The following is a 15,848-nucleotide window of genomic DNA, read 5'->3' as shown; positions in this document are numbered from 1 at the left end:
TCTAACACAGCCCGCTTTCTTTCTTGCTTTGATTGTAATTGTCATCTAATTTTTTTTTCATTACAGAATGCAGCGGCTAGACTTTTTTTATCAATTGACTGGATCATTTCTTTCTTTTGAGGTTATTCAATTTCAAAAACACAAAGACAATGCTTTCTGGGAGTTATATTTCAGAAATAAATCGAGGCACATTGGTGACAAACGCAAGCCCTGATCTGCACAATAGGTAGTAAAATTCTGCTGCAGCAGAGAAGGGGTAGTAATCCATCTCTTGTTATTTCACAGGAGTTCATATGTGCCCGTTTCAAGATCAAGAGCGGACGGGACAATTCCTGTAACTATTCACGAGTGGGAGCTACCTTTCCTTTTGAATTCTACCACACTGATCTGCACACCTGTGCAATATAAGGGTTGTTTGTGCTTTCTGATGAAATTCCTCTGGAGGCTTGGCTTTGCATCCCACTTCTGACAAGGGATCTTTTACCACCCAGGAACACACACTTACCTGTTGTGGCAACAAGGACAACAGGATTTGAGGACTGTGCTGAAAACAACACTACACAAAGAAATCAATGTTGAAAGAATTTCCCACCCCGACATTTTTGGCACAAATCTGGAACAAACTCCCCAGTGATGTGGATGAAGCTGAAAATGTGGGAACATTCAAAACCACACTGGATAGGATCCTTGGATCACTTTGTTATTAAATGGACACCAAAACAGGCACGATGGGGCAAAGCTATAGATTTATTTCGGGGGTCTCCTCGATCAGGTTAAATATTTATTTCAAAGTGAACAGTGTAGATACATCCAAAATATGGGCTTTGCAAACTAAGCATTCAGTCAAAATTATTTCTCCAAACATTGAGATTTAGCATTTCATTATATAGAAATGTGGGTAAAAAAAATACACGGAGGCTGTGAAAAAGGACACTCTGAAGCAAAAGGACTCAGGGGTTACAGTTGGCACCCTATAGATTTGCGCTTGCCTGATGCATTTCTCTCACTTGACACAGCAGGGTTTAGATTTCATTTAATCCAATTCATCCCCCTTGTCTATTAAGGGTCAAACTAGAGAGAGCATTAAATGTTTGGACACCATTTTGACAGCCACTCTCTGCAGAGTGAATCATGTGAATGAATCCAGGGCAGGTAAAGACTGCTAACCGCCACCAGGAAAGCAGCTACAAACAAATACTGACAGCAATCGGCCTTCCTTTCTTTCTAAGCTGTCTGGGTGATATTGTCCCTCTTAAAGTACTGGATGGGGTTGTGGGCTGCAGGATTATTTTGATCTTCAGAGTGGTTGGCAATAGGCGGACTTCAATTAGTCAAGCATCATGGTTTGTAGACCCTCCATCAGTTGGAATACCAGAACAGGTGTGTAGCGTTATGTTGGGTGTATTTGGATAAGAGCATTTGGGCTCTGAGCTGAAGCACTGATCTAAAGAAGACCTCTCCCCCCCCAAAGTTATCAGATTTCCTTAGCTCATCAGCTTGGAACTGGTTTGCATCAAAGTGACAGTTTTGGGGAGGATGGCACCGAGAATGGGCCGAATGGTTTAGAGTCCTGCTGTGAAATGTCTGGAGAAAGGGGCCTGTAGGTGATAAAAACTCTTTGAAGTGGATGAGAGCCGAAATCCCGACATAGAGCTACGAACCCAGGCCAACCGGCATTTCCAAAAGATGGCATGGATTGACATCAGTCATAAATCAAGCCCCCCTCCAATAGGACACTGGGGGCTGAAACTGAAATCCAATCTCAAGAACTCAGGGACCAACCACCTATTGATCTGACAGACTATAAGGAACAGAGGACATTCTTTCTCTCTCTCTCTCTCTCTCTCTCTCTCATCTGAACCAGTAACTCGCTGCCACAGCTCAACCTGTAGCTCTGTTGCCAGAACCGGAACCAGAAACCAACCAAGTCTTTGCCGGCAACAGAAGAGTTAAACTGGGAGAAGGAGATTGAGCCGTACGAAGAATTCTTTAAAGGACTTTATTAAATAAAGAACTTTACAGACTGCGCTGCCCGCCTGTGCCCACCTGATCAGTGGAGTTTTACAGCTGGACAATTGACTAAGTCAACTGTATACGAAAGTGTCAGTCATTTAAATAGCTATTTGAGTCTTAAGAAACTTGACCCTTGGAACAAACAGGGCCCTGCTTTCCTCAAAGATTTTGTCTTCAAATAAGTACGGTGAGAGACCCTGCTTGCCAAGAAGATTTTGTGCACAACCTTGGAGCCTTCAAACCAGTGGAAAATCTTTTTGGAAACGACTCTACTTTCGCGAAACCCCAACTTCCAGGTGCATTGACTGAGTGGAAGTTCTTGGACAAAGCCGAACCGGACTGCCTTTGTTCCAAAACACACGGACCTCGTGCCGTGTACTGTTATCTGAGCCCGAAGCCAGAGAGGCCTCTCTGCGACGAAGTTCAGATAAGTTTAACAGTTTGGCGTTCATGATTCATGACATTTGAGAAATCAATTAGAAATGTTAATCTGTGATTCATAACTCTAGAATGTGTAATATCATTTAGTTTTCTTAAATATAAATGTGTGTTGCATTAAACTGTTTTGTTGATAATTTTAGAAATAAAAGCTGTCAACGCCGAGAAATATCTTCTCATTCCTGTTTAACTGTTTAGTCTGAAATTGACACAAGTTAATAGACATTAGATTATTGGTGGCCCTGCCTATCCTTAATCATTGAATAATAATCAGTTAAGGGAAATTGTGGTAACAAGTAATGATAGGATCTTTCTCGGCACCTAAACGTAAATGAGACTGATATATATATAACGAGAAGTTACCTGACATAAATACTAACCTGCGTAGTTATTTAATGTCTGACTAATAATACTAATGAGAGACTCACCTTCGTCTTACTAACCGGTATTGTAGTCAATGTGTTTATAACCTTTTTTGTTTAACGATTTGTGTGTTATCATATGCGATGCCATGGTCTTTGGTTTGGTCACGGAAACGATTTGTCTTTGATTTGTTGATCTAGAGTTGAATTTTTATTAGTTTTTCCCTTTTGTATAATTAGTGTAGTGCTACATTTAGTCTTTGTTTTGAATAAATTTGACAATTTATATCTTTGGAATTGGTGTCTGCATCCAAGTATTACAGAAATTGAGTTCTACAAGATTCCAGGATTCGTGATAAGGTGATACTATAAATTCACTTCTTTCATTGAAATTTATAAGTGTACCTTACGCTACAGGCATCAAGTGATGCAGGTGGAACCATGATGCATGCAGTCTACAATAAGCTGGATTCAGCCCATGTCATCATAGGCCACTGCACCCCTTTGACGGGGCCCTCAGAATAGGGACCTCATGTCAGAATTACTGGTAGCAGTGGATTGGAATAAAGAGAGGAGACCCAGATGCATTTTGAAGGTTTATTGGTTCCATTGCAACAAGCAGACACTGGAATTCCTCCGGGACCTGGGGAGAGAAGGAGCAGATGAGCACTGTAGCCTGGGCAACAGAGCAGTGGAGCACTAGGAGAGGAAGACCCTTACCTGCCAGCCATCCCATTACACTGGGAATCGTTCATCCTCATCCTCATCCTCCTCCTCCTCCTCCTCCTCCTCCTCCTCCTCCTCCTCTCTATGGAACTCCTCTCGCTCATCATCCTCATCCTCATCCTGAAAGCTCGCCCAAGACTCCCCCTCACCTTTAAACAGTTCAGCTGCATAGTCTTCCGATGCCACGGGTCCCTCTTCAGAGACATCCCAGGAATGCACCTCTACCGCTGCAGATTCCTCTGGGTGAGAGTCCACTTGCCTAGCTCCTCCTTCAGCATGCTTTTCCAGGATGGGGCTCCCGTCTTCCCCTGATCTATGGGATCCTTCCACAGAGTTCATTTTAGCACCAGGATGCTCCAAGGGCAGCAGGTGACTGGTCACTAGGCCACTCCTCTGAGCTGGTGTCAATACAGACAAGGAAAGAGGATTGAGGAGTTACGGATGGTGCGTGTTCTTAGTCTATAGGACATGTGGGTATAGAGGGACTGCAAGTCGACGCACTTGCAAGTCAAAGAACGGAGCCAAGATTCATAGCACCAGTATACCCACCTTCTGCCCGGTCCCCAGAACACCTGGAGTCACAGCACACACACACAGCATGGTTCCCATACAGCTCCTCCCACCTGTTCACAAGAGGAGAGGGTCACGGGCCTGTTTTTCCCCCCCCCTCACAGGCTGCCCAGAGCAGCAGGCTGCTGCAATAGAGGTACCTTTTAGCTTTTCGGTTGTAGGTGCAGGATTTGGCGCCTGGAGTCACATGTTCTGCCACAGTCATGGTGCAGTGCATGTACAGCTCAGTCATCCCATGCTGTAGGGGAGCAGACAACATACAGGGATTGGCTTCAAATCACTATAAAAAGGTTCTCCCACATCCTCGGGAAAAGGCTTCCTATCGAACTTGGCTCAGCAATGGTGGAAAAGTGACACAGTGGGCTCCATCATAGCAGCATGCATTGGATACCTCAGACAGGGTCTTCTGAAACAGGAAGGCGTCGATGGTGAAGCGGAGAACGTCCTTCCTCGTGTACGGCACGAACCTGGACTAGCACCCATCAGCCTTGCTGTCTACCAGGCACCTGTGGGCAAGCAGAGACGTTGGCATCTTGACCAGTTGACGGGGTGAAAGCTAGTTAAGCCACCGAGAATAAGGCCTTACCCAAAGTTGTCAATCACGGTGAACCTGGGCTTAGAGTGCCGATCTGGAGAGGCCGTGGCATAGCAGGACTGGATGAACAGCCGCTGCCCTTCAGTGGCAAAGTAGCCTGTGGCCTGGAAGTACATGGGCTGACCCAGGTAGTAGATGTTCTTTGGGGAGAGTCTGAGCCACTGCTTTGTGGAAGCAGAGCAGGGTTATACATCCATGCACACACACCCTTCCACAAGCAGCCAGCAAAGTTACAGATACCGTACCATTGGTGGTGACCAGGATGTAGCCATGTCTGTTCTTCAGCTCTCTGAAGAAGGCAGATTTGTCCATGCCTGGAAGGGTGCTGCCATGCTGGGGGAATGTGGGCTGGTAGCCAATCTTGTAGGAATAGTGGAACCTGCAAAGGCAGTACAGCAGAGCAGATCAGGAAGGAGGCAGCCAGTTGCCTCCAATTACTGCTCTACACCTCAGATGAAGCCTCATAGGCACTAGTTCTTAGTGCAAGTTGTGGACATCAGCTGGACTGAGGGAGATCACAGAACACACAGCATGGTTTTGTGCACCAGGTCTGGTGCAGTTGGGATCCAGGTTAGAAGAGGGTCAAATGCTATGTAGAGTTCTGGAAGCAAATCCATACCGGTTGTAGACAAGCTGGATGGGCACAGTGAAGGACACGCCCCGGATTACTGGGTGTGAAGAAGTTGGCGGGGAGTAGCGCAGAGTGTTGGAGTACACCAGTCGGCCATTAATGATCTACAGGATTAAGTTGGACACCATGGAAGAGGGAGGAGCCATTATGAAGATACAGGAACCAGCATCACAGCTATCCAGTTATCATTACTTCCCAGAAAACACGTAGCATGGAACAGTGCAAGCTGCGAATCCACGCGGCTACTTACCGATCGATTGTTCCCACACTCGTTCAGCCCGTAGATGAAGTAGTAGTAGTGCTCAGTGGTCTTACTGACGGCGCAGCTCCCCAGCATGAGCTCCGAAGGCCTGCACCTGAAACCGTTGATGTTCTTATGCACTGCCACGTACATCTTACTGTAGTCTCCCCACACTGCAACGCCTCGGTTCTGGACCTTCTTGGGATGCACGCCTTTCCGTAGGTTGTCACCGGGGAACAGGATGCGCCTCAGGTCATCCGGCATGGGCTCGCTGCCAGTGGCCGGCCGGAGTTTCTTTGGGTCTACCAGAGGAGCCGACGCCTGGATGAACATGGGGAGAATGCGGTAGTGCTTGGACAGCGCATCGATGTCGGAGGATTCCTTTGAAGTCTCATTGTCACGGCCGGCAAAGATCGGTGTAGGTAATAATACTCCTACACAGAGGCAGAGAGCAATGCAGCACAGCTTCATTGTACACAGAACAAGCACGTGACAAAGCCACTGGAAAGAGAGGATTAAACAACAGCTCTGCAATAACCACTAAACCCCCCAGTTCACTCACAGACACACTAGCCCAGAAAGTGATAATCATTAGGGCACGGCTCCTGCTCTATATAGGGCTAGACGTAAATAACAAACAGCTGCTATTGCGATCTCTCAATTAACACATCCAGCTGAATCATCCCTATTGGTATCTGCTGCTTGTATGTTGTGTGTAATGCCTGGATACATTTATTAATGTGTTTGTTATATCCAGTGAATTAGAGGGCTAGGTCTGTCATTTTTGTATTATGTTGTTCACATAAGTTGAAGTGCCTATAGCTTTCAAATTGCAGTTTAAATTCATTGTTTCACAAATTCCACCTAAACAAGCCATTGTTAAAGCTAAGGGCAGCTGCATTGTCTGGAATTCATTTGGAAAAGGCGTTAATTGCTGGAACCCTGTTGATTTACTTAACGTGGTTGAAATGCCCCTCGTGAGCATCTCTTGCTCAATGAGCTTGTCAGGGCGTTTGTTTCGTCAGAGGACGATATGTTTACTGCAATATGTGCTACAGAAGTAAAGGAAGTCTGTTTCATGAACAATTTATCTGTATTGTCAGCTCCTCCTTAATCATTATTATTATTGGTAGTATCATAAACCTTTGACAAAACTATGCTGTGCTATTGCTGATGACTTTATAAATGAAATAAGCTTAGCTGTTCACTACGTTTCCCAATGCATGATAATGTCAGTCTGCTTATCATTGCCACAGGATCCCACACGATCATTTGTATTCCATCATCCGAAAAGTTGTCCGTCAAGGACAGGGCACATTAGATCCGTTCAAACCTCACAAAGTACACAACCTTTGCAGTTTCTTGCACTGTTGTGCGTTCCTTTAGCTACACAAATTATATAATAATAACTAGCCAATCAATTGTATTCATAATGCACTTTTCTCATATCAAATAGCGCTACAAGTCAAACAGTCAGAACATACAAAATCAAACAGGCAACACAACAGTAGCAACGCAAGAGTATTTAATAAAATTTGCAAACTAAGAGTAAGAGAGATCCTTAAAAGCTTTTGTATAAAGGTGAGTTTTAAGAAATGTCTTACAGGTATGGCGTGTAGGGGCGCTTCTCAAAGCGTTGCACAGCCGTGGAGCTGCTACAGTAGTTTGCAACGGGGTTGCTGAAGCTTTAACATACTTTTTTACAGAAATGTAAATAAATACATCCCTAATTGCACACAAACTACACCTCACCATGAAGACACAAAAGAATGTACAGTTCAACATGATACTGTTTATTTGAAAGTGCAAATCTTTGTAAAACTGTAAGTCACATCTTCATTGTTTATCTGTGCTGAACCAGACTTGACTACATCGACAATGTTACCTAGTATTTGCTGAAACCTGCCAGTTGCAAAATATCTCAACGGTGAACGCAGCTCCAAACGTTTTGGTAAGGTATGACTGCGCTTCGATGTAGGTCCTCAAACAGGATCAACTATGTCTGTGAGGTTAAGTATGTTTCATGCTGCTAATCTATACAGCAATCATACGTCTTCCTCCCAAGAAACCTCTAAAGGCTTTTGCCTGTCTTTAAATAGCTGCGGTGTGCGTGTTGGATGCCGGCGAACTAGATGAAGTCTACAGAATTCCTGAATGTTAAAAAGTCGGAAAAAGCTCTGATCCTGCTCAAAAGCACGATCATTTTTGAGCTCGGATCTGAGCTCAGATTGAGTCCTGATCCGTTTAGTACAACACAATTGAGATCAAGATTAAGATCTGATCCCGTTAGTACAACCCACCCCTAGAGCATTTGCTTCTCTGGCTCATGTTCCCTTTCAGGTGATGCTTCCCACAGCACATACAGGGTGAAATGTGAAGGCACTGAAACCTGGAAAGCTGCTCCAGTGCATGGAGAAGCTTGGTGTGCAGTCTTGAACAGGAAAGTGGAAATAACGCAGGGCTTTGCAAACTTTTATTGATTGCAATATAGGACTGGCTGTGACGGTAACAGGTGGATGTGTGTGTTAAGAGCAGAGTGGCACAGTGCAAGCCAGCTGGGCTTATAACCCAGAGGGTGATGCATTGAAACCCTTTTGTTTTTTGATCCTTTTCGAAAAAGATCTGGAAAGCTGCTAATGGACAATTTCATTCCGCACTCATGAACAGGAAAGTGGAGATTCCCAAAATCGGCCTTCCCAAATGTTTGACTGATTGCAATATGGACAACAAATTGCCTGCCACTTTGCCATGCTGGAATCAAGTTCGACTGGAATCACATATTGTGTGGACCTTATATATAAGTGTTTGTGGTATAGTGGTTAGCATAGCTGCCTTCTGATCAGTTGATCTAAGTTTGATTCCCAGCCAATACAAAAGACACTTGCTTCTCTGTCTATTCTCAGCTGGCAAGTGTACGCTTTCATGCTACTTTAAATGCTTTTTGCAAAATCAACAAGAGTGTGCATTTTCACTTTACAGTGCCAGCTGTGCAATTACTCATGCAACCTTTGTGTTACTGGTGACTGCTGGTGTACAAAACACTGACCCCGACGTCATTTGAACACACAGCCTTCTGATCTGGAGTCAGACGCGCTACCCTTGCCACACGAGGTCTCTGGCCTAAGGGCGGTTGATGAAACGCTCGGGTGAATACTGGTGAAAGTATTCTTCTTCTTCTTCGTCTTCTTCTTCTTGTGCAACTGACACAGCATGCTCTCTATCTTGCTTTGATTGCACATGTAATTTCATCATGAATTTAGGTCCGTTCCTAGCTGATGGATTGATTATGGAGAGAGGGAGGGTCAACATATAAGTCGGTGTCCTGTGGGGGACAATGCTTTGCTAAGGAGTCTGCATTTGGTAGACTTTCGAGGTGCACAATTCAGTGGGAGAAAACGCATCGTTGGGTGCTTGGTTAACACTTCTTTTTTAGTAGCTTAGTAGCTCCACTTCTCACAATAAATGCATACACACAGTGTTTCTCGGACGAATGCTGGGAGAGAGTGCCGAAAAGGTTCACGCTAGTGTGACCGATGAATCACGGGATCCTGATTTCTTCGGTATTTGCTATGTGCATCCAATGACATTCAATGACATTCCATTAAAAGACAGCCATGGAGATGCTGAGGATTGAACTCAGGACCTCATACATGCGAAGCATGCGCTCTACCACTGAGCTACATCCCCACTGCCAGCCTGCTTTTCTCACACTTTGAATCTCTGTCAACAACAAACTAACAAGCCAAAAGAGAAAGAAAAGAGCAGTGTTTGGTCATTACTCACAGAAAATAATATATTACATTGTATTCTTTACTCATATAAACAGTAACTTAATACTTATTACTCCCTGGGCAAAGTAAGTAGTTACTTTACTATTAGATTACTTTGCATTTCACCCCAAACGTTGCGGGACCTCATTAAACAATTACAAAGTTACACCCACACATGCGGTCGAATGAAGACAGAAACACACTGTTATCTCTTGTTGTTCTAATAAAGCGCCACAGGAAAACCAGGCCAGTGTCGGAAGTCCACGCCCTGTTGTGGGAGGAGCGGAGCAATTGTGGGTTTGGTTTGTGTCTCGTTTTAAGCAACTCTACGAGCGATAGAGCCTGGTGTGGAAAGGACTTTTGTTGCTATTTTATTCTGTATGCTTTAGATGATTGGAGACAGCGTAATAAATACATTTCTCTTAAGAGATATTAGGAATAGCTTAACGTCTATAGACAACATTATATTCAGACAAGCATTACACTACGGTAAGAGAACGTTTCCATGTGCAACACTAAAATAAATATTTGCTATTTTATTATTATTGTTGTTGTTATTGTAATCATCATTAGTAGATTAGTATTTTAAATGGCTCAACTTGACTCCCTTAACTTATTACTCTTACTACAGATTTGTAACTGCAAACAACAATTTTTGTAATATTTGTAATATACACCGTAGGCGTCCTTAACCAGGGCAAGTTGCAGTTGATACAAAATACACACATTTCACAATGAATCGTACAGTAACAGCAGCTACAATAGAGCAGGTTATATCTGAACTAAAGTGTGCACGTTGCACTCGTGGTGTTTATGGACTTATGGACGCATTTATGAAACCAGTCCTTAATGTTTTAGAGGGAAACCCAGATCTGCTGTATTTATGTATTCATTCATTGAACTTGTAAATGGGCACACGTTAACGAAATCGTGTTCGCCTTCATACTGATTGTCTCTGCAGGGCAGTTATACAACAGACCAGCAAACCATCCACAAAAACAACAGCCTGCAACACCGCCTAGTTGTTCATAAAATATTAATAATATCGGCTGCTACCAATCCCATTACTATCCTTCAGTTTTGAATATTCCGATGCACTATCATGAAGATATATTTTCCACAAATGCCAACCATGCCCCTGTGATGTAGTGATTGGCTAGGTACGAATTAAGCAGATCGACAACAGACTAATAAGGATAATCATTAAGACATCATCTTGCCCCATGGGACGTTTTCTAGACGTCTTGTGAATTTGCTTCAAGGACACAAGCCAGAGCTTCCCCAGCAGCGCCAGTGGTGTAGTGGTATCATACAAGATTCCCATTCTTGTGACTCGGGTTTGATTCCTGGCTGGCGCATCTAACACAGCCCGCTTTCTTTCTTGCTTTGATTGTAATTGTCATCTAATTTTTTTTTCATTACAGAATGCAGCGGCTAGACTTTTTTTATCAATTGACTGGATCATTTCTTTCTTTTGAGGTTATTCAATTTCAAAAACACAAAGACAATGCTTTCTGGGAGTTATATTTCAGAAATAAATCGAGGCACATTGGTGACAAACACAAGCCCTGATCTGCACAATAGGTAGTAAAATTCTGCTGCAGCAGAGAAGGGGTAGTAATCCATCTCTTGTTATTTCACAGGAGTTCATATGTGCCCGTTTCAAGATCAAGAGCGGACGGGACAATTCCTGTAACTATTCACGAGTGGGAGCTACCTTTCCTTTTGAATTCTACTACACTGATCTGCACACCTGTGCAATATAAGGGTTGTTTGTGCTTTCTGATGAAATTCCTCCGGAGGCTTGGCTTTGCATCCCACTTCTGACAAGGGATCTTTTACCACCCAGGAACACACACTTACCTGTTGTGGCAACAAGGACAACAGGATTTGAGGACTGTGCTGAAAACAACACTACACAAAGAAATCAATGTTGAAAGAATTTCCCACCCCGACATTTTTGGCACAAATCTGGAACAAACTCCCCAGTGATGTGGATGAAGCTGAAAATGTGGGAACATTCAAAACCACACTGGATAGGATCCTTGGATCACTTTGTTATTAAATGGACACCAAAACAGGCACGATGGGGCAAAGCTATAGATTTATTTCGGGGGTCTCCTCGATCAGGTTAAATATTTATTTCAAAGTGAACAGTGTAGATACATCCAAAATATGGGCTTTGCAAACTAAGCATTCAGTCAAAATTATTTCTCCAAACATTGAGATTTAGCATTTCATTATATAGAAATGTGGGTAAAAAAAATACACGGAGGCTGTGAAAAAGGACACTCTGAAGCAAAAGGACTCAGGGGTTACAGTTGGCACCCTATAGATTTGCGCTTGCCTGATGCATTTCTCTCACTTGACACAGCAGGGTTTAGATTTCATTTAATCCAATTCATCCCCCTTGTCTATTAAGGGTCAAACTAGAGAGAGCATTAAATGTTTGGACACCATTTTGACAGCCACTCTCTGCAGAGTGAATCATGTGAATGAATCCAGGGCAGGTAAAGAATGCTAACCGCCAGCAGGAAAGCAGTTACAAACAAATATTGACAGCAATCGGCCTTCCTTTCTTTCTAAGCTGTCTGGGTGATATTGTCCCTCTTAATGTACGGCTGGGGTTGTGGGCTGCAGGATTATTTTGATCTTCAGAGTGGTTGGCAATAGGCGGACTTCAATTAGTCAAGCATCATGGTTTGTAGACCCTCCATCAGTTGGAATACCAGAACAGGTGTGTAGCGTTATGTTGGGTGTATTTGGATAAGAGCATTTGGGCTCTGAGCTGAAGCACTGATCTAAAGAAGACCTCTCCCCCCCCAAAGTTATCAGATTTCCTTAGCTCATCAGCTTGGAACTGGTTTGCATCAAAGTGACAGTTTTGGGGAGGATGGCACCGAGAATGGGCCGAATGGTTTAGAGTCCTGCTGTGAAATGTCTGGAGAAAGGGGCCTGTAGGTGATAAAAACTCTTTGAAGTGGATGAGAGCCGAAATCCCGACATAGAGCTACGAACCCAGGCCAACCGGCATTTCCAAAAGATGGCATGGATTGACATCAGTCATAAATCAAGCCCCCCTCCAATAGGACACTGGGGGCTGAAACTGAAATCCAATCTCAAGAACTCAGGGACCAACCACCTATTGATCTGACAGACTATAAGGAACAGCGGACATTCTTTCTCTCTCTCTCACCTGAACCAGTAACTCGCTGCCACAGCTCAACCTGTAGCTCTGTTGCAAGAACCGGAACCAGAAACCAACCAAGTCTTTGCCGGCAACAGAAGAGTTAAACTGGGAGAAGGAGATTGAGCCGTACGAAGAATTCTTTAAAGGACTTTATTAAATAAAGAACTTTACAGACTGCGCTGCCCGCCTGTGCCCACCTGATCAGTGGAGTTTTACAGCTGGACAATTGACTAAGTCGACTGTATACGAAAGTGTCAGTCATTTAAATAGCTATTTGAGTCTTAAGAAACTTGACCCTTGGAACAAACAGGGCCCTGCTTTCCTCAAAGATTTTGTCTTCAAATAAGTACGGTGAGAGACCCTGCTTGCCAAGAAGATTTTGTGCACAACCTTGGAGCCTTCAAACCAGTGGAAAATCTTTTTGGAAACGACTCTACTTTCGCGAAACCCCAACTTCCAGGTGCATTGACTGAGTGGAAGTTCTTGGACAAAGCCGAACCGGACTGCCTTTGTTCCAAAACACACGGACCTCGTGCCGTGTGCTGTTATCTGAGCCCGAAGCCAGAGAGGCCTCTCTGCGACGAAGTTCAGATAAGTTTAACAGTTTGGCGTTCATGATTCATGACATTTGAGAAATCAATTAGAAATGTTAATCTGTGATTCATAACTCTAGAATGTGTAATATCATTTAGTTTTCTTAAATATAAATGTGTGTTGCATTAAACTGTTTTGTTGATAATTTTAGAAATAAAATCTGTCAACGCCGAGAAATATCTTCTCATTCCCGTTTAACTGTTTAGTCTGAAATTGACACAAGTTAATAGACATTAGATTATTGGTGGCCCTGCCTATCCTTAATCATTGAATAATAATCAGTTAAGGGAAATTGTGGTAACAAGTAATGATAGGATCTTTCTCGGCACCTAAACGTAAATGAGACTGATATATATATATAATGAGAAGTTACCGGACATAAATACTAACCTGCGTAGTTATTTAATGTCTGACTAATAATACTAATGAGAGACTCACCTTCGTCTTACTAACCGGTATTGTAGTCAATGTGTTTATAACCTTTTTTGTTTAACGATTTGTGTGTTATCATATGCGATGCCATGGTCTTTGGTTTGGTCACGGAAACGATTCGTCTTTGATTTGTTGATCTAGAGTTGAATTTTTATTAGTTTTTCCCTTTTGTATAATTAGTGTAGTGCTACATTTAGTCTTTGTTTTGAATAAATTTGACAATTTATATCTTTGGAATTGGTGTCTGCATCCAAGTATTACAGAGATTGAGTTCTACAAGATTCCAGGATTCGTGATAAGGTGATACTATAAATTCACTTCTTTCATTGAAATTTATAAGTGTACCTTACGCTACAGGCATCAAGTGATGCAGGTGGAACCATGATGCATGCAGTCTACAATAAGCTGGATTCAGCCCATGTCATCATAGGCCACTGCACCCCTTTGACGGGGCCCTCAGAATAGGGACCTCCTGTCAGAAGTACTGGTAGCAGTGGATTGGAATAAAGAGAGGAGACCCAGATGCATTTTGAAGGTTTATTGGTTCCATTGCAACAAGCAGACACTGGAATTCCTCCGGGACCTGGGGAGAGAAGGAGCAGATGAGCACTGTAGCCTGGGCAACAGAGCAGTGGAGCACTAGGAGAGGAAGACCCTTACCTGCCAGCCATCCCATTACACTGGGAATCGTTCATCCTCATCCTCATCCTCATCCTCCTCCTCCTCCTTCTCCTCCTCCTCCTCCTCTCGCTCATCATCCTCATCCTCATCCTGAAAGCTCGCCCAAGACTCCCCCTCACCTTTAAACAGTTCAGCTGCATAGTCTTCCGATGCCACGGGTCCCTCTTCAGAGACATCCCAGGAATGCACCTCTACCGCTGCAGATTCCTCTGGGTGAGAGTCCACTTGCCTAGCTTCTCCTTCAGCATGCGGTTCCAGGATGGGGCTCCCGTCTTCCCCTGATCTATGGGATCCTTCCACAGAGTTCATTTTAGCACCAGGATGCTCCAAGGGCAGCAGGTGACTGGTCACTAGGCCACTCCTCTGAGCTGGTGTCAATACAGACAAGGAAAGAGGATTGAGGAGTTACGGATGGTGCGTGTTCTTAGTCTATAGGACATGTGGGTATAGAGGGACTGCAAGTCGACGCACTTGCAAGTCAAAGAACGGAGCCAAGATTCATAGCACCAGTATACCCACCTTCTGCCCGGTCCCCAGAACACCTGGAGTCACAGCACACACACACAGCATGGTTCCCATACAGCTCCTCCCACCTGTTCACAAGAGGAGAGGGTCACGGGCCTGTTTTTCCCCCCCTCACAGGCTGCCCAGAGCAGCAGGCTGCTGCAATAGAGGTACCTTTTAGCTTTTCGGTTGTAGGTGCAGGATTTGGCGCCTGGAGTCACATGTTCTGCCACAGTCATGGTGCAGTGCATGTACAGCTCAGTCATCCCATGCTGTAGGGGAGCAGACAACATACAGGGATTGGCTTCAAATCACTATAAAAAGGTTCTCCCACATCCTCGGGAAAAGGCTTCCTATCGATCTTGGCTCAGCAATGGTGGAAAAGTGACACAGTGGGCTCCATCATAGCAGCATGCATTGGATACCTCAGACAGGGTCTTCTGAAACAGGAAGGCGTCGATGGTGAAGCGGAGAACGTCCTTCCTCGTGTACGGCACGAACCTGGACTGGCACCCATCAGCCTTGCTGTCTACCAGGCACCTGTGGGCAAGCAGAGACGTTGGCATCTTGACCAGAAGACGGGGTGAAAGCTAGTTAAGCCACCGAGAATAAGGCCTTACCCAAAGTTGTCAATCACGGTGAACCTGGGCTTAGAGTGCCGATCTGGAGAGGCCGTGGCATAGCAGGACTGGATGAACAGCCGCTGCCCTTCAGTGGCAAAGTAGCCTGTGGCCTGGAAGTACATGGGCTGACCCAGGTAGTAGATGTTCTTTGGGGAGAGTCTGATCCACTGCTCTGTGGAAGCAGGGCAGGGTTATACATCCATGCACACACACCCCTCCACAAGCAGCCAGCAAAGTTACAGATACCGTACCATTGGTGGTGACCAGGATGTAGCCATGTCTGTTCTTCAGCTCTCTGAAGAAGGCAGATTTGTCCATGCCTGGAAGGGTGCTGCCATGCTGGGGGAATGTGGGCTGGTAGCCAATCTTGTAGGAATAGTGGAACCTGCAAAGGCAGTACAGCAGAGCAGATCAGGAAGGAGGCAGCCAGTTGCCTCCAATTACTGCTCTACACCTCAGATGAAGCCTCATAGGCACT

General features: G+C 44.4%; 2 protein-coding genes and 2 non-coding genes across 4 annotated transcripts; 1 reads left to right on the top strand and 3 right to left on the bottom strand.

The window, feature by feature from the left end:
• Positions 1 to 5,271: 5,271 nt before the first annotated feature.
• LOC136767984 (uncharacterized) lies at positions 5,272 to 6,116 on the bottom strand. The gene is made up of 2 exons (XM_066722046.1): positions 5,586 to 6,116; positions 5,272 to 5,439 (listed from the first exon to the last, which is right to left on the bottom strand). Exons 1-2 carry the CDS (start codon positions 6,045 to 6,047, stop codon positions 5,287 to 5,289), a joined length of 615 nt encoding a protein of 204 aa, XP_066578143.1. The 5' UTR covers positions 6,048 to 6,116; the 3' UTR covers positions 5,272 to 5,286.
• A 3,075-nt stretch (positions 6,117 to 9,191) lies between these two features.
• trnaa-cgc (transfer RNA alanine (anticodon CGC)) lies at positions 9,192 to 9,263 on the bottom strand. Its single transcript has one exon. It is a non-coding gene; the product is annotated as a tRNA-Ala (tRNA).
• Positions 9,264 to 10,633: 1,370 nt separating this feature from the next.
• trnag-ccc (transfer RNA glycine (anticodon CCC)) lies at positions 10,634 to 10,704 on the top strand. The gene has a single exon. It is a non-coding gene; the product is annotated as a tRNA-Gly (tRNA).
• Positions 10,705 to 14,085: 3,381 nt separating this feature from the next.
• Positions 14,086 to 15,776, bottom strand: LOC136768269 (zona pellucida sperm-binding protein 3-like). Its single transcript, XM_066722369.1, has 7 exons — positions 15,622 to 15,776; positions 15,368 to 15,542; positions 15,173 to 15,287; positions 14,922 to 15,019; positions 14,763 to 14,836; positions 14,223 to 14,611; positions 14,086 to 14,145 (listed from the first exon to the last, which is right to left on the bottom strand). The coding sequence occupies exons 1-6, from the start codon at positions 15,686 to 15,688 to the stop codon at positions 14,238 to 14,240; spliced, it is 903 nt and encodes a 300-aa protein (XP_066578466.1). The 5' UTR covers positions 15,689 to 15,776; the 3' UTR covers positions 14,086 to 14,145; positions 14,223 to 14,237.
• Between the last annotated feature and the right edge of the window lie 72 nt (positions 15,777 to 15,848).

Source organism: Amia ocellicauda, chromosome 14, assembly GCF_036373705.1.
Source record: "Amia ocellicauda isolate fAmiCal2 chromosome 14, fAmiCal2.hap1, whole genome shotgun sequence".
NCBI lineage: Eukaryota > Metazoa > Chordata > Actinopteri > Amiiformes > Amiidae > Amia > Amia ocellicauda.
This window is presented reverse-complemented; position numbering and strand designations above follow the sequence as displayed.

Coding starts and splice junctions, on each gene's coding strand:
- LOC136768269 (XM_066722369.1), bottom strand. CDS start 15,688: ATGGACAAATCTGCCTTCTTCAGAGAGCTGAAGAACAGACATGGCTAC. Junction 15,543..15,621: donor CATCCTGGTCACCACCAATG/GTACGGTATCTG, acceptor CTGCTTCCACAG/AGCAGTGGATCAGACTCTCC. Junction 14,837..14,921: donor TACAACCGAAAAGCTAAAAG/GTACCTCTATTG, acceptor TCTTGTGAACAG/GTGGGAGGAGCTGTATGGGA.
- LOC136767984 (XM_066722046.1), bottom strand. CDS start 6,047: ATGAAGCTGTGCTGCATTGCTCTCTGCCTCTGTGTAGGAGTATTATTA. Junction 5,440..5,585: donor AGTGTGGGAACAATCGATCG/GTAAGTAGCCGC, acceptor TTAATCCTGTAG/ATCATTAATGGCCGACTGGT.